General features: G+C 41.6%; 8 protein-coding genes across 8 annotated transcripts; 3 read left to right on the top strand and 5 right to left on the bottom strand.

The window, feature by feature from the left end:
• Positions 1–547: 547 nt before the first annotated feature.
• On the bottom strand, positions 548–2,338 carry AWJ20_3157 (uncharacterized protein; the record flags this gene model as incomplete). The annotated part of the gene is made up of 1 exon (XM_018880159.1): positions 548–2,338. One exon carries the CDS (start codon positions 2,336–2,338, stop codon positions 548–550), a length of 1,791 nt encoding a protein of 596 aa, XP_018738006.1.
• A 221-nt stretch (positions 2,339–2,559) lies between these two features.
• Positions 2,560–3,498, top strand: SER2 (phosphoserine phosphatase; the record flags this gene model as incomplete). Its single annotated transcript, XM_018880158.1, has 1 exon — positions 2,560–3,498. One exon carries the CDS (start codon positions 2,560–2,562, stop codon positions 3,496–3,498), a length of 939 nt encoding a protein of 312 aa, XP_018738005.1.
• Positions 3,499–3,710: 212 nt separating this feature from the next.
• Positions 3,711–4,727, bottom strand: ABZ2 (aminodeoxychorismate lyase ABZ2; the record flags this gene model as incomplete). Its single annotated transcript, XM_018880157.1, has 1 exon — positions 3,711–4,727. The coding sequence occupies one exon, from the start codon at positions 4,725–4,727 to the stop codon at positions 3,711–3,713; it is 1,017 nt and encodes a 338-aa protein (XP_018738004.1).
• A 2,112-nt stretch (positions 4,728–6,839) lies between these two features.
• Positions 6,840–9,134, bottom strand: ASE1 (Ase1p; the record flags this gene model as incomplete). The annotated part of the gene is made up of 1 exon (XM_018880156.1): positions 6,840–9,134. The coding sequence occupies one exon, from the start codon at positions 9,132–9,134 to the stop codon at positions 6,840–6,842; it is 2,295 nt and encodes a 764-aa protein (XP_018738003.1).
• A 368-nt stretch (positions 9,135–9,502) lies between these two features.
• BRR6 (Brr6p) lies at positions 9,503–10,918 on the bottom strand (the record flags this gene model as incomplete). The annotated part of the gene is made up of 1 exon (XM_018880155.1): positions 9,503–10,918. One exon carries the CDS (start codon positions 10,916–10,918, stop codon positions 9,503–9,505), a length of 1,416 nt encoding a protein of 471 aa, XP_018738002.1.
• A 998-nt stretch (positions 10,919–11,916) lies between these two features.
• Positions 11,917–12,759, top strand: AWJ20_3152 (uncharacterized protein; the record flags this gene model as incomplete). The annotated part of the gene is made up of 1 exon (XM_018880154.1): positions 11,917–12,759. One exon carries the CDS (start codon positions 11,917–11,919, stop codon positions 12,757–12,759), a length of 843 nt encoding a protein of 280 aa, XP_018738001.1.
• A 34-nt stretch (positions 12,760–12,793) lies between these two features.
• AWJ20_3151 (uncharacterized protein) lies at positions 12,794–14,470 on the bottom strand (the record flags this gene model as incomplete). The annotated part of the gene is made up of 1 exon (XM_018880153.1): positions 12,794–14,470. One exon carries the CDS (start codon positions 14,468–14,470, stop codon positions 12,794–12,796), a length of 1,677 nt encoding a protein of 558 aa, XP_018738000.1.
• Positions 14,471–16,436: 1,966 nt separating this feature from the next.
• Positions 16,437–18,833, top strand: KHA1 (Kha1p; the record flags this gene model as incomplete). Its single annotated transcript, XM_018880152.1, has 1 exon — positions 16,437–18,833. The coding sequence occupies one exon, from the start codon at positions 16,437–16,439 to the stop codon at positions 18,831–18,833; it is 2,397 nt and encodes a 798-aa protein (XP_018737999.1).
• Between the last annotated feature and the right edge of the window lie 2,118 nt (positions 18,834–20,951).

The raw sequence follows: 20,951 nt of genomic DNA, 5'->3' as shown, positions 1-20,951 counted from the left end.
AGCATTTGTCTGAGTAGTCAATTCATCAGATTGATGAATCTTCAAATGTACCTTGGGAATTGGAGGTAGTTTTTCTACCGCTTCTTCAATCTCCTCATCCTCCTCGTCATAACTCGTGGTAGAGCTATCTGACGAATACCCAGTTGCAATGTCTGCCTCGGCATAATTTCTCTTTGCTTGACCAGTTAGTAGCCATGCTATTAAATTATTATATTTTCAATTACTCACTAGCTTGTCTCACTCTCCCCTTAGAAGACATGGTCAGTCTTTGTCAGGTTACTAAGCTCGAACATCAACAAGTTGAGGATCGCCTCTAAATAGTTCATTGCAGATGAGGTGATGAAGGCCGGGTAACAGAGTATGAAGATTGCCTCTCAGAACAGTTCACTCCAGGTCAGGGGATGAGGGCCGGGTAACTAGATTGTGAGCCCTAGATCATATATCATATATCATATATCATCTTGAAAGCGGGAGATAATAATAAAGTAGCAACTTAATAGGGGCATTAAATACATAAAAATACAAATGATACTTTTGTAAGATGTGATTAATTCATATCCATGGCTTCAGGAGACATGGATTGGGTTCGGCGTTGCTGCCAGTGTAGCTCTACAGCTCCAACATCTGGAACAGACTCGGTTGCTCGAAAAAACATCTCAGCAGACTTTCTATCCTTGAAATCTATAATAAAACCTGGTTCAGTGGAACTGCGCTGTACATTCTCATACTCGCCACCAAAATGAAGTAAATGGCTACGAAGCGCTTCTTCTTTATCTTCTGGCACAGGGGTGACAAGAACAGATTTTGGACGTAAATCAAGATTAAATCGTTGACGGTCAACCTGCGACGTAGCATGGCCGCCACGACCCCCACGATAAGCATAAGGGTGACTCGAAATACCGCGATAAGAGCCTCTTCCTCTATAGCCACTGCTTCCTCTACCTCTACCTCGGCGTGAAAATGGTGAGAATGAGGATCCGCTGTCTGAGGAATCTATTCCCAGACTCTCAGCTTCTGCTTTCAATGCCTCAAGTTGAATCCGCAAAGCGTCACTGTTGCTGCCATCCGAAGCAGCATTTTGAGCTTGCTGTAATAACAAATTCTTCTGTTCTTGCAAAATAGATGATTTCATCTCAAGAATCTGTTTCATTTTTGCTTCGTGCTCTAGTCTTTTAGCACGCTTCTCCTCAAACTCCTTTTGCTTAGCTTGTTGGATACGAGCTACCGCTTCGACGTCAATTTTAGGCTCAATAGGACCCTTAGCATCCTGGTTGACTTTTCTCCAATATACCTTTACAAATCTGTTGTTGAATACAGCCTCGGGCGACTCGTATGCAGCTCTGGCTTGATCATGGGCTTCATATTCGAGCTCGATAACCTTGAGCTTTTCATTTACGTTCACCTGCAGCAAATTGCCAAACTTCGAGAAATATTCTCTAGCAGACGCTTCATTGAATTTATCTTCCGGTATTTTCTCAACAACCAGTTTTGTATTGGAATAATCATTCTCAATCTTCTTTCCCGATAATGGAGAGGTATACTTGGACGACGCTTTCTCATCTGTATAGGGTCGCGAGTTTCTACGCAAATGATTTGAATCGTATGCATTTTGATAGTCAGAATTAAATCGATTTTGACGTCTGTTTCTTCTGGGTCGCGAAACTCCTGCCGCCTGTAATGTTTGTAAATATGCAAGATATTCAGGAGGAAACTGTGGAGGAACTGGTCCATTAAGATCAAATGGTGGAAGGTAAGCTAAATTCTGTGGAGGATATGGTGCCATTCCTTGATTAAATTGGCCATAACCGCCATTGTTTCGAAATGAGTCGTTATCGTTATCGTTATATCTACGATCTCTCCTAAAATTAGCACGAAACTGCTCTTGGCCATGAAATTGATCAAGGCCATTATTATCTGACAAGGATAAGTTATTGCCTTGTTGTTGAGTTTTAATATAATCATCTGCCATGCTCGAGTCCTGATCTTGGCCCTGATTTGTGGCAGGTTGTTGAAACCCAGGCTCCTGAGTTACCTCCTGATTCTCTGCTGCTTCTTTCGACGAGTCTGAAGAAAAAGGATTCGGGCCACCCTCTTTCATATACCTTATCGTGTCTTCTAAAGCCTTTATCAGACTATCTACGAATGGGACAGTATTCTTGTGAAGGAAATCCTCCAACTGTGCCTCACACATCTTCCTCAACTCATTTATTGGCAAATCATGTTTCAGCAATGCCAGGACATAAGTAGTCATGATATCCACATCCGAGTCCACCACTTGGGAAAGACTCTTTTCCACCCATGGTTTCAACTTCTCTAATGTTTCATCATCAACAATCATTTCGTAACAAAATCCTAGCAATAAAATCAAAATAATACATTGCCATCCAGTGAATGTGATATTTGAGATGATCAATCACGTGATTCGATTGAATCTGTAAACCTCATTTTAATGATTTTTCAAAATCCAAAGGCTGCATGAGTCAAAACAAGCATGCTGTTTTAGAGACTTCTGATTGTTTATCAATTCAAGTCTTGAGCCTTTGAATTGTCATCCCCACAATGTCTTACGTTGCTACTCTGATTAGCGATAAAGGGATCACTCCCTCATTTGTGGATGAGTTTGAGACTGTTCTCCGTACTGAATCGGCCACAGTTCTCCGTCCTGAGATGCTCTCAGATTCTGCTGGCCTTGGTGGTACACAAGCTATGGACTTTTATTTGGACATTGATTCATCCAATATTACATCTTTAAAGCAGTCTTTGTTTGATTTGAGCAGTAAATCTTATGGAGTGGACATTATTCTTCAACCAGCTGATCGGGAGTCTAGAAGAGATAAAGGATTATTCGTGTTTGATATGGATTCCACGTTGATTCAACAGGAGGTAATCGACATGATTGCTGCTTATGTCAACGTTGAAGCGGAAGTTTCTAAGATTACTGCGTCTGCTATGAACGGAGAAATTGACTTTACTGAGTCATTGAGGCAACGAGTAGCTTTATTAGCTGGTGCACCAGCTGATGTGTTTGATTCATTAAAGAGTCAAATTAAGATTACACCAGGAGCCAAAGAACTCACCCGGGCTCTCAAAAAGAAGGGAGTCAAAATGGCTGTTCTCAGTGGAGGTTTTATTCCTTTGGCCAGTTGGCTTAAAGATCAACTGGGCCTAGACTATGCATATGCCAATAACTTGGAGGTGTCTGAAGACGGGAAAACACTGGTTGGAAAAACATATGGCCGTATTATTAATAGCACAGCCAAGGCCGATCTCCTGAAAGAGATTGCTGAAAAAGAAAATGTCGATTTGTCTAGAGTTGTTGCTGTTGGAGATGGTTCTAATGATTTAGAAATGATGGGTGTTGCAGGCTATGGTATTGCATGGAATGCTAAGCCACTTGTGCAACAGAAGGCACCATCCCGCTTAAACACAAAGTCGCTACAGGATATTTTATATATTCTGGGGTATAATGACAAAGAGCAGAAAGAACTTATTTTATGAATAGATAGATATATAGATGATATAAATAGAAATAGATGCGGCTAATAAAGTTTTATGCAAGCACGTTTAACCCGGATAAAGTAGGACGATCTTTAACATGACATGGGTGGAAAAGAAGACACTAGTAATATGGTGTCATAACTCTGCACAGCAGAATAATGAAACCCTTGTTAGTAAGTCCAAAAAATTGCGAATTTTGATTGAAGTTTAAATCACTCTGCTATCCGGCCATAACACACCCCCATGATGCCATTGAATATAACAACTTCATCTCCCACTTTAACTGAGTTTCTCAAAATTTTGCCCTCCTCTATTATACCTGCAAGTAATAATGTATTTCTGACAACGCCGCATAAACATCCTGATACAAGGGATGGAGTGATCCATTTGTCATCTCGTCTGAATGCAACATTGCTGATACTGCCTTCCATTATCTCATTGCACGTATTGTACACCAAAACTTCTTCCAAATCGCCATTATTTTTTAGTATTCTCTGCCGTGATTTGGTGTAATGATCTCGGTATGTCGTTTTGAATGATGTAAATGGCGATATCGACGTATGCTGTGTATCAAGGTATACTTTATAAACAGGGTCGAGAGGTTGCAGATTAGGATAGTTATTGACTCCTGAAAATAAGTCTATGCGGGGTGTCGTTGGGTGAGCCTCCACACGAAGTACATTATTCTTCGTAACCAGGACCCTTAGCTTGTATGGAAGCATGGGGTCCAATTGGTTAATTGCTTTCATTAGCTCGTTAACCAATAGCTCGTATGGGACCTCAACATCCCATTTGAAAAAGTCTATTGCAAGATGTAGCCTTTGCCAATGACTTTTGAGAAGAAAGAAGTTTTCGGGACACACGATCTGAGATGGATCAGACACAGCTGTCAAGGTTGGCTCGTATCGAATAGTAGATAGAATTTCAAAGTCGATTTGTGTACCCATGAATTTATCAATTTCCCCAGCTAAAAAATGCGCTTCTTCGTATGTAAATGGCGCAAACTCATTGTTTGTCGAAGGAACCAGCTTCATGACTGGCTTTTTTCTTACTTGTTTGGGCCTTAGAAATGATTCAGAGTCCTCTGTTTTACTAGCTCTCGGTCGCCGCTTCGGCTTTTCTTTCTGCTTTTTGCCATTATTTGCCGGCAATTCTGATGGCTTCTCTTCAGAAACCTCAAAATTTATAACTGCTTCCATGTCCAGCATGGGTTGAACCGCCTCTGTCATTGTTGGTTTTTGACAAAAGTTGAGGTGGTTTTTGGCGAAAGGTTGAGGTTAATCGGCTTTGCAATCCAAATAGGACTTCTATCAGTACACAATAAAACCCTAGCCCTGATTTAAATTGTATCTGATCTATTTTGTATCTTTATATACTATAAGATATAGATTCAATTCATGGCCACATAAGAATAATATATATATATATCATTGGTACCAAATGCTTTACTTTTGTAAATTTCAATGCTAATAATAAAAGATGTTGAAGGTGGGATTAGACTGTCACTTTTGCTGTTTCCCCGCATTTCTTGAAATGGAGGGAATAGTTCCATTCGGAAACAAGTTAGCTAAAAGCTCAGGGATGTTCCTTGAATTTTCAGGTTCCACTTCAAAAGTAGTGGAAAACCCATTACTGGAAACAGTCACAGTCGTTCCATTGACAGTGACAGAAGGTTCAGAGTTGGCAGCTGGGGTAGGAACCGTATCCATCGTAACGGGAATTGCACCAGGAGGCACAAATATCCGACGGGAGCTAGTGCTTGCTGATGGCGTAATTGGTAGATCTGGATCTTGTATCTTAGGATCTGGCACACTATGTATACCATCAACAGGTACAAAACCTGCCTCATCTGGCCAAAGACTTTGTTGAACAGGCTCGGAACCATTTTTAGTTTTTTTCCCATTTTTCGTAGATTTTGCTGCCATACCTTTTCCCGAAATTTGCTTAACATTCTCATTCGTGCTCGAATTCTTGGACTCAAAATAAAGCTCAGGTAGTAGGGGAATACCCTCTTCTTGATAAAATGGACTCAATGGATATGCCAACGGCCTATCGAACATAGAAAATGAGTTGACCCCTGATTTAAACTTGTACTGGTCACAAAACAACTTCCCCAGAACCACCGGTACACGTGTGTCGTGAATAACGAAAAATCTCCACGTAATGTCAATACTATCTTTATCATCAGGAGAGAGATTAACGGTTTCGTTCAAATCATCAGCAGCATAATGAGTAGCGCTCAAAGTAACAGTCCCTTCCGTTGGGACTCTATTTCCAGCAACGTCAACAAGACTAATATTTGTCTTGGTAATCTTATTTGTCATTCTTAAAGCCTCAAGAATATCGTAACGAATATATGAAACTTGCGAATCGGGTGCCAGCATTGGTCTCAGAAGTACTGTCATAACACTTGTACCAACTCCAAATTCCAAAGAAATACCAGGACGCATTACATTCTCACCTGTGTCACGTTTGCTATTAGGTGCAACGACAAGATTTGATATCGTGGGAGTAACTGTGGGATTCAATAGTTCGTCTAATTTTGAATCCCTTTCAGTCAAGGTCGTTGTCAGCTTTTCAATGTCTGCCGCCAACTTATGCAATATTGCTTCACTGTCTGTAAATTCTTTTTCCAATTTATAAGATCTATCCAATAAATGTTCTAGCTCGGCTTCTGTTTTATCCACCTTTGACATATCTACTGGTGATAGATTGGCTTCTAAGTCATCATTCTCATCTTGGGACCCCGATGGCTCGGTCATGTTGATATTGTCCAGTGTGTAGAAGATGGGAAGAACTTGGGCGATCTTTTTGACACTTTATACTTCACATCCCTGTAAGGCTGAAAGTATGTTAGCTTTCACGAATTTTGACCCGGCTGGTACAAAAATAAAATGGTGTGATCATGTAGGAGAGAAACAATGGAAACTTAATATGGTCCTTTTGACTCGTCCTTTTATTCTTTATACCTCGCCTTGAAAAAACTCGAAAAAGGCCATGAACATACAGAGTTTTCTCAGTATGACACGGGCCTCAATGTTAGAAAGGAAATAAAAATGAAATAAAGAAATACAAGTCAAATATTTTCTAACTTAATGGTCAGCTTCTGGTATGAGTAGAAGAAAATAGCAGTCTTGGACCCCCAATTGAACAACCTTCTATCATCCCTGTTTAAATATATCTGCAAGAAGAAAGTCATCTGCCGATCAATTTTCAGGGGGAAGATCTATCTTAAACCGCTTATTGCAGGGGACTGGGCACAATTCAGACCCCATTTTTTGAATTAGGCAAAAAATGTTTATAAAGTAGCTAGCTCATATCGTCATTAAATAGTTAAAAAATTAGAACGTATCTTTGTCCCAGTTGAATTCAGAGACTCGGTGATGGTGATGCAAACTTGGTATGGGGTCTAGGCCACCTGCTCCGTCAAGATCGGTATTCTCTTCAGAAGTTAATTTCTTGAGGGCACCTTGACGCCATTTCGCGTACTGTTCAGAATTGTCATCATCACTAGAAGATGCTTCGTCATAGGTCTCCCAATTCTCTGAAGATGCAGTACTGGTGGTTGACACAACACGATCGCTCGGTTGCAACTTCTCTTTTGCCGACAGAGTCTCATATGACAATCCAACATTACGATTCTCTTTACCTGGAGACCGTGGATTCCTGCCAATACTCATGCTGGACGCCGGTCGAGCTGAGGTGTGATTTGCAATCGCCGAGCGTACTCCAAGCCCGTTCGGTTGGAGTCTACTTGGCGATCTTATTTCAAAACGTGATTGACTACGTGGAGACGCTTGTCGTCGAGTTGGGGAAGTGTTCCCAACTCTCGATGGCTGTTCGCCCCTTAAGGGCTCTTGTCGAACCGGTGAGTCAGCTTTCATTCTTGAAACAGGACGGGCATTTTGCTGGCGTGATGGAGATGCTGTCTCCAGCCTTGTATGCTGTTTAATTCTAGTGGGTGACATTGACTGTTCGACATGACGAGATGGAATAACAGATCCAGTGCTGGCTTGGGACGCATGCTGAGGTCGATTTACTGAAGCTGGAAATCCTACCTGCCTGATTCGAGGACGTGCCGAGGATGGGACTACAGGTGCCGGAGCTGGTTTCACTGGTGACTTCTTCCCCCTAGCAGAACTTGTCAACGTCCTTGCAGTGTTATTAGGAGCAATTTTAGAAGAATTGTTACTAGTAGCGGACGGTGTTGCAGCTGGTCTTCTAGCTCTTGTACCGCCTCGTGAAAGTTTCGCTTCCTCCTCTTCAATCACCTCCAAAAAATCACGTCCATCGATTATAAAAGGTTTGCCTGACTTTTCTTGCCATGCTAATAAGGCCTCTCTTAAGTCCTGAAGAATCTTTGGCTTTCGTTTGGCTATACGCTTTCTCATTTGCTCTTCCTTCAGCAGTCTACCTGGGTCTCTTCTGCCTGGTCCCTTCGACAGTAATCGAGATGCATCGTCCATAGAAGCCTGAAGGTCTCCTTCATCTTGTTGAATATCTTTATAACTCTTAAGCAGAGATAACACCGGTTTTCTTTCATTGACAAGACCATGTAGACGCTCAATTTCGCTTTCATGAGCTTGTAACGAAGCATCAGTATAAATATCAGTCCACGCTGGTGTGAATAATGATGTTTCTTCTTCAGAGAAATATAGCTCATCCCATAAGTCCTGCAACGTCTCACGGGCTTCTTTAATAAATATGTGAATATGTTGTCGCTTTTCCTCGTTTAGCCTGTCGAGTTCCAAACGATAATTTTCCACCACAGTAGTGCTAATACCACGATTTGCCTTTTCAAAATTTTCTACAAAACTGGCATCCGTTGACAGCTTGTTCCATAAGCTGCTCACTTCTTTTTTATAAGAGAGTAACTTTTGCGTGCGATCATCTTTCTGCTTCTGAAGTGAGCTACAAAGATTTTCTAAACGTTCCATGTCTGCAGTCATCAATCCAATAGTTTCAACATCAGTTTTGGAATTATTGAGAATGCTCATATCGATCTCTTCCTGAGGTGTACCTAGCTCTACCCATAGATTAGATATTTGAGCACACAGGTCAGATACTTTAACAACTCGAGATTGCATCTCTTCCTCCCATCGTAATACTTCGCGTTCCAATTCGATAATATGTTCATTAGATAAGTTGAGAGAAAGCATATCCGAGTTCTTGGCCGGCATAATTTTGGCAGGAACCGATATGCTATCTATTTTAGTTGCCAGTTTCTTTAATTTCTCTAACGATTTGTTTACCTTTTCCAACCTATTTGTGAAGATTTGTTCTAATTTTGAATGAGCAGATTTGAGATTTAACAGTAGGGGGTTATATGGTGGGCAAACTGAACTGGACAAAACATTGGCATCCTTTCCCAAAATTGCTAAAGTATCAACATCTCTTAAAGCACTAACCATTTCTTGAATACTTTGCTGAAATGATACACATTGATTCAAAATCTGGTCACGTTCCTTAGCCACGTCCTTCACATAATTCTCCATTGCTTCAGCAATAACGGAATAAATCCGTCGCTCTCGTTCATCTCTTTCTTCAGCATTCAGTCCCAGCTCATCAAATAGATCCTGAAACTGGGATGAAATTGAGCCAAACTGTGTGGCTATATAAGACTCTCTTCGCGACATGCCAAAGTAATCCTACGAGCCAAGCTCTCAGGGGTACGTCATAAAGCTTCTCCTCGGGGACACTAGGAGCACGTACCTGCCAGAATAAATCCCTCTATTATGTCCTAATAGCGTATTCAAGAAAAGCGGATCTAATAGACTCCAGGTTCGGTTTTGGTATGATATTCGTTAATTAACACAGATGGATCTCAAACAGATGTAATTGACAGTGGTTTTGCATATAAACAAAGATGTTGCTAGGGCAACCCGTCACAATGCAAGGGGCTCAACCCTAACATCCCATTTTATTGACGACCCTGCATATTAAATTTCACTTATCACTGCCTTAATCCTATATGAATAAATAGATAAATAACTTCATTAACTCATTATAATCTCCTTCTTCTGGCTGATGCATATGGAGTTTTCCTTGAGGATCCAGGAATATGGGGACCAGGTGTAGAAGGAGCATACAAGACTATTGGTTGCTGTGGAGCAGAATGGGTTCGTGATTCTGAATGGGCACGACGTTTTCGCTGTTTGTTAAACCGGTAAGAGTGTGGTTTATACGAAAAGACATAGTTGACAATAATAAAAGATCCTGCAAATGCAGTCACTAAAAAGGCCATTGACTTGAGGCCAATCGGGTTCAAAAAGCTATTGATAATCTCACCAAAGGTTTCTGCACTCACTCTGGCACGTCCTATCAATGCTGGATCTTGGTTCATACATTTTTCCCAGTTATTACAAGTCTTTTCTAGTGCTGGAACCCTTCTTCCAGGCATGCAGTTATTTCGAATGTACTCTTTTGAGCAAATGGCCATTTCTGCCAAGATATCGGCCGAATATTCCTCAACTTTTTGGTCCACATCATGTCGTACCGTTGACAAGAATATCCAAATGGAGTATACTAATAGTCCCATCATTGCCAGGTTAAATAAGAGCTGTAAGTATGAACTGAGGATAATTGGCAATTGAGGATTGAGCATAATTGAAGACTCCTTGTTCGTGCCCTTTTTTGACGAGTGGTTAGCATCTCCAGAAAAAAGAGAAATATCTTCATCACTATGCTCATTGTCATCAATGTCCTTCCATTCAGGTTCGGGAGTCGAAGTATACCTTGGCGTTGTACCTCGGTGGAGAAGGGGAGAATCGTCATAGTCTAACATAGACATAGACGAGTTAGAAGATGGCCGGCTTTTGAGTAGTAGCTTGGCATAGTTAGATCTTGAGCTTGATTCCATTCTCAAAGCAGATCTAGGAACCATGGCAGATCTTGATCCCTTCCTTGGACTCCTCATCTCTGGCGTTCCGGTTCCTGTCATGGTTTTTGATTTCACTCTAGCCAGGGGTCTGTTATCTAGAGTATTTAAATTCACGTCTGCTAGAGCTTTATCTAGAGCTGGAATAGTGTGACCAGATGGATTAATGGTATTTTTCAATGGGGACGAAACAACTGGTCTAGAATTCAGAAAATTTCTCGGTCCAGGATTAAAGTGTATCGTTGGTACTCTGGATTTTGAAACTGCTAAAGATGTAGCAGGCTGTTTAGATGACTTGTCTTGCTGTTTACTGGGTGAGATTTGGAGAGGTGATAGTTGGGTATCTTGGCGGATAGATAATGGGCCTGAAAAGTATCCGCTGATTTCAGACGTAATACTACTATCTTCGTCTGTAGTTCCTTGACAAACGCTGTGATGCTGCATAAAATCCATGGAATTCAGCTGTACTTTATCTTTACTATCTGATATCGAGTTATTCGGGCTCACATCCAAATTATTATGAAAGGATAGTGAATGATCCATGGTTGGTAACACAAAGCTTGAAAATCGACTGTTTATGGCGTAAGTTACTAGAAGTGTACTGGCTTGTTTGTTTACTTCTTGTTTTTATGTCAGCCGTGTTATGGCCTGATACAAGCCTGATCTCTCACATCATGTCTATACTGTTGCACTGGTGTACGGCTGTGCAGGTGTGATCTCTCACATCATGTCAATACTGTTGCACTGGTGTACTGCTGTGCAGGTGTGATCTCTCGCATCATGTCAATACTGTTGCACTATGTACGGCTGTGCAGGTGTGATCTCTCGCATCATGTCAATACTGTTGCACTGTTGTACGGCTGTGCAGGTGTGATCTCTCGCATCATGTCAATACTGTTGCACCGTTATAAGGCTCAACGACACAAAGCTCTGATTACGAAAATACTATTCTCTAATAGATTCCTTGATCTATTTCTGGATGAGGCGGGAAACTAGATACTGAGAATACAGGATCATATTTGGAATTATGTGGCCTTTGAATCATAGCTTAAAGGACTTGGAATTCTTCAATTAACGCACGAAAAAAGACCCAAAGAACAGGAGATAATTACGAGACAATCTTAGAAAAATTTAAGAGCTTCAAAATGACTGGGCTTAAACGAACAAACTCGGGAATCAAAGGCACACACTTGAGTTTTTTGGTAAAGCTTCATTGTTAAGGATGTTGAAATGGTCCGTATGACATTGCAGATATGTCCCATACTGAGCAAGACTTCACAACTTAGTGTCAGCACAATTGCGATATAATTGCGAGTTTGTCGTCACATCTCATGCTTTATCTCAAGTGTTACAGGCGATTAAATACTGGATTTTTAACAGATAATAAGTGTTGAAAGAATAAACTTTACTTCCGACGTTTTGTGCTCTCTACATGCGTCAAGATCAAGATAAATAGCGTTGCATGCATATGCACCAGTCTCTAGACCCTTTATGATAAAAAATAGGGAAGATGTTAGGATGCTCTTTCTGACCTGAACACAATGAGCTCTACTAAAAATAAACTTGTGTTGATATTGTTCACAGTGGTTTATCTTTTACAAGGTATTAGTGCAATACCGCTTCTCCACAAAAAGAACCACGATTGTCACCCATCAGGGTCTGGTTGGACTGCTTACTCCGGCGTTAGGATATCACATGAAGTTCTATTACGTACCAATATTGGGAAAACAACTGATCAAATATACAAAATACATCAGGATTACTTTTCCAATAAAAATACACTTGCCAAAATCGGCTTGGGTAATGGAGCTGATGCCTACGTAAACATCGATCATCGAATGATCTTAACCAAGTGCGATTATGGAGATATAACTTTGCAGTTGTTTGTTCCTTTGGGTACTGGAACGGAACTTCCCTGGAATCAGACAATGTGTTATGAAGATACTTGTTACCGAATAGCAAGGAGACGGAAATTCCTGCGAAGGGTATCGGCTTTTTATTTCGGAGGTTCGATTGTAGGCGGTATTTTCCAATCGAACATGTCTCAAGATTCCTGGGTTCCATTATTACCTCTGTTTTCTGAGTATCCTTTTCATAGTTGGACACAGCTACAGTTTGGATCGCCATTCAAGTTGTGGCATTTAAGAAACGTCTCAGAAATAGCTCTTTCTCATAGGATCCCGTACCTATACACACCAGATGTGCTGGACAGAAAATATCCCCGTAGTTTCCATTGGACAAGATATGTTGACCCATTTGAAAGTTATAAAGGGTTCCCAGATCCCAGGAAACTCAGAAGTCTAGCACTTGACTCATTTTCTACAATAACATCAAACAAAATGGAGCATACTATATCTAACTACGTTCGAGAACCCAGCTACTAAGTGCTATTTTATTTTAAATAGTGCATTTATAGATCTAAGTAGTATATGCTTTCACTTCTAAATAACCAAATTGGTCTGTCAACACGCCCCCTGAAATAGGAACGGAAGTCATGTTTTGCTTGGCAGTTGCACCAAGGCTCTTGACAGAAAGACTCTTTACATTTGGTTTAATGAAGGGCGAAACATCAATCGAGAGAGATGAGTTACTGTAGTTGGTATTGACGGCCACAATAGTGCCTGTGTTCCAGATAGCATAGTATATACCATTAAATGATCCGTAAGTAGTTCTGGGTCCACTCAGTGTGGTTCTCGCCGAAAGGCCCTTGTCGCCTAAATACTCATTGGCAAAATCCGATATTGCCTGAGATAATGGAAGACTGGCATTTGGAGAATTGGACACGGGCCATGTATATCCCAGTACACCTGATCCACCAGATATAATACTGGTCCATGCCATAGTAAACTCTTCCTCATAAGTGGGATTGCGGCTCCAATATGAAGTGTTGTCATAAAACGTTTGAGCTACGAGCATGGTGGGTGGATATTGGATTCCCAGATCCGATCTCACTGCTTCATATCTATCAGCAATGGACTTTACAGGGTTTTGGGCATCGCAATTGTCACATCCACAGCAGCCCTGGGTGGTATTGCAGACAAAACCGTTGTATTCAGTAGGGATGCCAACTGCGTATACATCGACCATATAGAAATCGATGTGGTCAACATAATCAGGAGCACTATGCTGACAGTTTGTAACCAGTGTTACAGGGTGATAAGGATCTTGTAGTTTTATAAGCTTATAAGCTCGAAGAGACTGTACTGGCTCAAAACTTCCAATACCTTCATCACCATCGGGTTCATTTCCAATGTAGTAAGACAAAAATGCTGGGTGCGAGGAATAGTTAGCAATGAAATACACAAGATCATCAACACTGTTCGTAATATCAGTGACGTCTGCTTGAAAGTATAAACCATGTTCCTCTGCAAGATCAAGGGTCCATTCCATTTGAGTTTGGTTTGAAATAGGACCCGTGTACATCAAAACGTTATATCCCTCGGAAGCATATTGCGAGAAGTTGGACTTTGCAGATTCATAATCAGCCAACACCGTACCAGCATCTACATAATATCCCACAGGAATAAATGCTTTGCTGCCGTTAACTGATAATGCCTGGGTAACTGCATCTAAGGTGACTACACTTCCATTCGACGGAGCTGTTACCTTGTACAGATCAAAGTAGACAGTGTCAAAGTACTTCTGGGTTTCAGAGCTTAGCTTATAGCTTGCATACGAGACATCAGCAGAGATGATACTGCGACCGAGCGTAGCATTTGATATATCGGCAGGGAATGAAACACCATTTCCAGCGTCTTGTGGTCCAATCACAGTGGAGGCATTCAACTCAGGAACAGAGACAGTAATGTTCATATTCCCCGCTAAATTGAAATAATGCTGGGGGATATAAGCCACCAGGGCAGCATTTGATGATGATTCAAGATATGGTAGTGTTTCTTGAACAATTCTTATTTGCTGACTTTCAACGAGTCTAGGTAGGTCCCGTTCCACGTCAGACCAACCCAGGTTATATCCATCAAAGTTGGAAGCCGATGAATTATATTTCTTACCACACCAGTACTTTACCGGCGCATGTAGACCATTGACACTGCTGGCCAACAGTAAAGATGCCAATGAAGCCAGTAATTGTACCATTGTTGAGGGGTCTCTTAAACTTGATGCACACCAAAATCACACGAAGGTACCGGTGCAATTTATAGTGAACAGGCGGTAAATTTAAATCATGATCTACTGGCCGTCTTCACCACATTCAGCAAAGAAGCGGACATCGTCCTGACATGTTACAGTTCAAGTGGGGTTTCCTGTATCCATAATGTTACAATCAATTGTCAAAAAGATATGACATGGCGCATATCAGATCAGAGTCAGCAGGATCAATGCATTATGATAAGATGTCAGGATCTACTTAAAAAGATAAACCATGATTGACTTGACAAGAACAAGCAGTAGCCGCAGATATCCAATCCAGTACAGTCACGGCCATTGGCCATGCCAAACATTGCACTTCTAGCCTGACTCTCACCTTAATTATCACAATTCCTAAGTGCCGTTATGAACTAACTTCCGGCAGCAGTCGAACAGTGACTTACGAACTATTATTATAAATTAAGGTCAATATACCCCATCATGTCTTGATAGAGGTGAAGGTCCACCACACACGCCGACTACCGCTGATTACCGTCAGCAACAAAGTTTACTCAGAATTCCAACTCTAAGGTCGTACTACGTCTGGCTGATCGGATCGTCGATAACGAAGTGGGGGATGTAACCATGGAATCGAATCACGGCATTCAACTCAATCAACCGACATCTACAACTGGAGATGTATTTCCGAGTCCGATTCCGCATTCTATGTTACAGCGATTGCGGCACCGGGCGAACCTTCGGCAGATCAGCAGTCCGTCGCTCCAACCGTCCGCTTTGAAGATCACTGAATATCAGTAAACTCAAACTGGGGAGGGGGGGGACTGCCTCCGGCGGCTGGGGCTCCTCCCCAGAGCCTGGTTGCTCCAGTTTCCCAGGAGATGACTGGTGTCGGAAACGCAACGAGTCGAGCGAAGCGAGAGGAGCAGTCTGGGGCGCAACCCCAGCCGCCGGAGGCAGACCCACCCCACAATTGATACCCAAAAGGACGAGCGGAGTCCGATCGTGCTATCTGGTGAAGCTATATGATATCGGGACACCGTGCATTGCAGGGGCAGATCCAGGGGTCCTTCTGGAAGATCAGTACGCCGAATAAGCTTTTCCTAGCTCGGTAACCGGATTGTAGCTCATATATTTATATCAGAACTGGCAGGCTCTTTCTAACAAAAACTCAGAGAAATTCACTTGGTAGTCCATCGAACGCTATCTGAGTGATCCTTGGTTCAGTTCATAGTAGACTGTACGCGAACTTCAAAATTTGAGGGGTTTCAGTTATCTTTGGCGCTTTAGAGCTACATAGACAGGGCTCTCAGGTTAGTTCAGGTCTGATGTCTTCTTGCCAATGCCTTAACGACATGATTTTTTTTCGTGAAAGACTTGACCAGTAACCAGTACTAGCGAATAAGCTAGACAAGCTCAACAGGGTCTTCTTTCCCCGCTGATTCTGCCAAGACTCTGTAAGAAGAGTTCTAGTTCGATAATTGGGCCCGGTGCCGTATCATAATGGGCTAGGGTGGAGGCTGAATCAGGCGTGCAGTATACTAGCTGACAGGCATTCTGATGTAGGTATATGCACAATTACCCCGTTCGTTGTTCGTATTGAACTCATGCTTTTGGTTTACGTCGTCCGTGTTGAGAAAATTCTGTAAGGGTTTTTTGCAAAACAGTTTCTCGGTTTCTGAGATAGTGAATCATCTCTTTTATAGGAAAAACTAATTTCGATCTAAAATCGTTATATTCATTATCAGGGTTTTGGGTTCAAGTGGGACAATTTAAACTTCGCCAGGGGTAGCTTCAGCTGAGGGAATAAAGTTCTGAGATCCACGCTTTAACGTTTTGGTTTGGTGAATTGATAACTTTGGTGAATCAAACCGAAATATAATTTATTTTTGCTGGGAATTTGATATTGTGTTGATTAGTAGTTTGTTCGTCTGATAATTGTCAAAGTAGGGTGACCATGGCTACTACCGCTGCTGCCACTGCTGCTCCTACTGGGGTTCCTACCAGTACTCTTTCACAGTCTGGGGTATTAGGAGGCAGGAATCCGTTTATATATTCATCATCAGATCCATTGGCATTGTTCATTGTTCAGTCGTTTATTATTATTACTTTGAGTAGATTGCTTCACTGGCCATTGTCGTATCTAAAACAACCTCGAGTAATTGCTGAGGTTATTACAGGGATCATATTGGGGCCATCAGTCATGGGTCATGTGCCTAATTTCACAAACACAATCTTTCCTACTGCTTCAATTCCTAATATTACCGTCGTTGCCAATCTTGGCTTGATCATGTTCTTATTTATTGTCGGTCTTGAAGTTGACCTTGGATATGTCAGAAAAAATCTGTATATCGCTTTGACAGTTGGTGCTCTAGGAATGTTAATTCCATTCGGTCTTGGATTTGTAGTTGCTATTGGTATCTACAATCATGAAGCAGGAGGTGCTCATGTAGTCAACTTCGGTGTGTACTCGCTCTTCGTGGCTGTAGCTCTCTCAATTACCGCTCTACCTGTATTAGCCCGGATATTGACCGAGCTCAGACTGTTGCGTGACCGTGTTGGTGTGATTGTTCTATCGGCAGGTATTGCTAACGATCTTGTGGGCTGGATCCTACTTGCCCTTACTATCACATTGGCCAATTCGACCAAAAAAGGTATCAATGCCCTCTATATTGTGCTGCTAGTGGTAGCTTGGTTTTTACTTCTCTATTTCGGTGTGAGAAAACTATTGACTCTTTACTTGCGCAAATCAGGTGGCTTTGAAAGAGGACCCTCGCAATTTGACGTGTGTGCTATTCTGATTCTTGTGCTTGTGTCTTCATTTTATACTGATATTATCGGAGTACACCCTATTTTTGGTGCTTTCATTGTGGGAGTCATTATCCCAAGAGAAAACGATTTTGTGGTTAAACTTACTGAGAAAATTGAAGACTTTGTTACTGTTATTCTAATTCCACAATATTTTGCCTTGGCTGGTCTGAGTGCAAATATCGGTCTCCTCAACGACGGCAAATCTTGGGGTTACGTTATTGCCATTATTGCCATTGCCTTTATTGGCAAGGTGACTGGTGGTACCCTTGGTAGTAGACTAAATGGTTTGAAATGGCAAGAATCGCTCACTGTAGGTGTTTTGATGTCTTGTAAAGGTATTGTTGAGATTGTCGTGCTTACCACTGGTTTGAATGCCCACATTATCAGCGCCAAGGTCTTCACCATGTTTATTGTCATGACTTTGGTGACAACCTTTTTAACTACGCCTTTGACTATGCTTGTTTACCCAGTATCTTATCGCCAAAAGCTTGCCAGAGCCCGTAGTTTGGAGAGGCGACATAACTTGTCGGTCAACGGTTCCACTATCCCGTCATCACGTATTGCCAAGATCATTGCTCATATTAGGGATGCTGAAGCCATTTCTGTGCTTATGACACTTGTCCAACTATTTTCCAATGATGATGCTCGTACAGAACAGCTAAAGATTCACGGAGTCAGACTTTGTGAGTTATCACAAAGACCATCGAATTTGATACAAGTTACTTCTGATACTCAGTCAGATATTAAGAATGATTCGCTTCTTAGCGTGGTAAGCGCATTTAGTCAAATTCATAACGTTCTCTTTTCGGGTGATCTGGCATATATAACCGAAGGAGACCAGGCATCTTACATTGTCAATCGCCATACGGACTTGAACGATCTTATTCTCCTCACACTTGACCAAACAGTGACGAGAACAGAGTCTCCTGATGGCGTCATCACAGCTTCTGGCGCCTGGAATACTACTCAATATCCTCCATACTTTCACGAAGTATTTGGCCACCCTACAGGATGTAACCTTGGCTTGTTTATTGATCGCGGTATTAGCGTTCCAGTTACTTCTGAAGAAAGCAAATCGTGGTCGTCGAGGTCTGTTAGTCGTCGTATTCATGCTATCATTTCCAGTACCGAGCCCAATGATAAGCTTACGCTCCACATTGCCTTGCAGCTGACTGAGAGTCCATTTGTGCAATTGACTGTTGATGTCATTCACCCTCCATCAAAAGATGGACACAATGGTGGTGATGATGATGCCACGATAAATAGCTCGGAATCTTGGGACTACGTGACCCAAGTCGTTGATGCATACTCGAGTGCCGAGTTTCGGTCAAGAGTCAAGCTGTTACATTCTTCTCAAGAAGATCTTAGGTCGAACATTAACAATAGCTTCAGCGGTGAACCATTGACTCGCGATATTGTTATCATAGCTAGCTATACCCAACACAACAGCAGATCTGAGGGTGAATTCCTTGGCTCTATTACTCAAACTATCATTTCTGATGAGTCGCTCAAGTCTTCGATCTTTATTTGCCAACAGAACTAGTTCTGCTACAACCTCGAATGGTCTTATGTAATTCTTTTCTTTTTGCTTTGCTTTGTAATGTTTTATTAATTTGATTTTTCATCTATTTACAACTGGTGGCCTCTGCGAGAACAGAAAGTATACACCATTAAATGAACAACAGGCGTATTAACAAATTTCTAGTGATGAGTGGGGATAAATAAGGAGCGCAACTGCAAAATCAGTGAATATATTTACACATTGAAGCCAAAGCCCTTCATACAGACCTTGTAATTGCTAATGATATCATCGCATTTGCCCGAATCTTGGCCGTTCAGCAAAATGCACTTGTCTCTAATAGATTTTTCCTCGAGACAAACACAACAAGGCTTGGGTTCTACACATGTTAGAATCTCTGTTCCTTACAATATCAGCATTAAAACAGCCACATCAGTAATAATACTGTGGCACCCAATCCAATCTATAAAATTATCCAACAAGTTATAAATACTCCAATACCCAATACGTAAGGAGGGTGGTTCAATACCCGAATAAGCTAATAAGCTAATTTCAATACCCAAACAGTTCTTATAGCTTATTCACTTAAGATTACTTACTAGAAGTTTCGGCCTTGGGGGCAGCATGGCAAGCAGGAGCTGATTGTTAGTATTCTGTCTATTTAAAATCATCTGCAGGATATCCACCACGTCACTCTTGACTTCACAGGCTACTTACCAGCTGACTCGGTCATTTTTCACTAATTTTCAGTCCAGTAACCTGACGTCCAAAATCGCTTATTAAGACACTGTGAACATATGGTGAGAATAATTCGTGCCGTCACGTGCCCGAGTAGTTTAGGGTTGGGGTATAAGCTGGGAGAATGTAGTTATCTCAGGGGTAGATACCAATAAAAGAGTTTTATCTTTAATATTCAAAAGTTTTCAAGTAACCATCTGTTCTGCTTCTAAAGAAGCCTTTCCTTCTTAATCTTCAGGTGAAATTCTGGTTTGTTTCTCAATAGGAGCCCAAAAAGCTCCCACGTACTGAACAAATTAGGGGATTATAGAGGGTGAGATTGTGGTCTCTGACCATAAGTCACAGCTCAACTCCAAAAATCCCTTGACGGCTCAAAAGCCTCTTATTTCGATAGAATTTAAAAAAGAACTCACTCAAAAGTATCAAATGACTAGCTTTGTTATGATCCTAACCCGCAATATATAGCTGCAGGGACCGATTGCAGTCCTGACACACGGCACACGTGGATTACCCGGACTGTAATTACCTAAATGTCAACTTAACCTCTGCTAGAAAATATCAAATCAGTGTTCGTAAATTAAGAACTACTTGACTAGGCAAGTGGTATTGTTTTTTGGCAAAACAAAAGTATATTTTCATTGCCGGGAGTTAGGTATTGGTGTTCGTTGGCCTGCATTCTGTGAAACTCCGTGGCGATCTCCACCTGTAGTTGTCCACCAGACGGCGTGGGTGAGCAAAACAAATATACATATACGCCACAAACCAACAGTCCCGAGACCAGCAACTTCACTGTTGACTTACATTTCAACCCACAATATTTAAAAATAAGGAATACTGACAGATTGGGTACTTGGCTTTATTTAAACGGCAGCTAATCTTAATATCTAACTCCCGATCTTCCAAGTGACAAGATAGCCGAAGGACCGACCCGATTCTGACTCCAACGCTGGCTCCGACTCTGACTTCGACACTTATCCAGTATTCTCCAACATATAAAACATCTGCTGAGAACACAGTTATTGCTATTACTTTGAGTATAAGCATATGCTCTAGAAGAATATTTAGAATTACAAGGTGTGGTATAAATGAATTGGCCGGATTGGATGAATTTATGGCCGCTTCCAGCTGACTCTTCGTTCCGCGAAGGCAACTGCGAGCTTTTAGGCCCATTTGCGCTGATAGTTCAACTAAGCATGGGAGCTTGTGCAATCTTATCATTAGTCTACAAAAGAAGTAAAGAAAATCCACGGCGACCTTGGTGGATCTGGTTTTTCGACGTTTCAAAACAAATCATCGGTGCAGGAGGCCTTCATTTTGTCAACGTTTTGGCATCTATTTTATTCAGTTCTACAAAAGACCCGGGAGTCGACACGAACCCATGTAACTGGTACTTTCTTAATATTC

Source organism: Sugiyamaella lignohabitans, chromosome B, assembly GCF_001640025.1.
Source record: "Sugiyamaella lignohabitans strain CBS 10342 chromosome B, complete sequence".
Classification (NCBI taxonomy): domain Eukaryota; kingdom Fungi; phylum Ascomycota; class Dipodascomycetes; order Dipodascales; family Trichomonascaceae; genus Sugiyamaella; species Sugiyamaella lignohabitans.
This window is presented reverse-complemented; position numbering and strand designations above follow the sequence as displayed.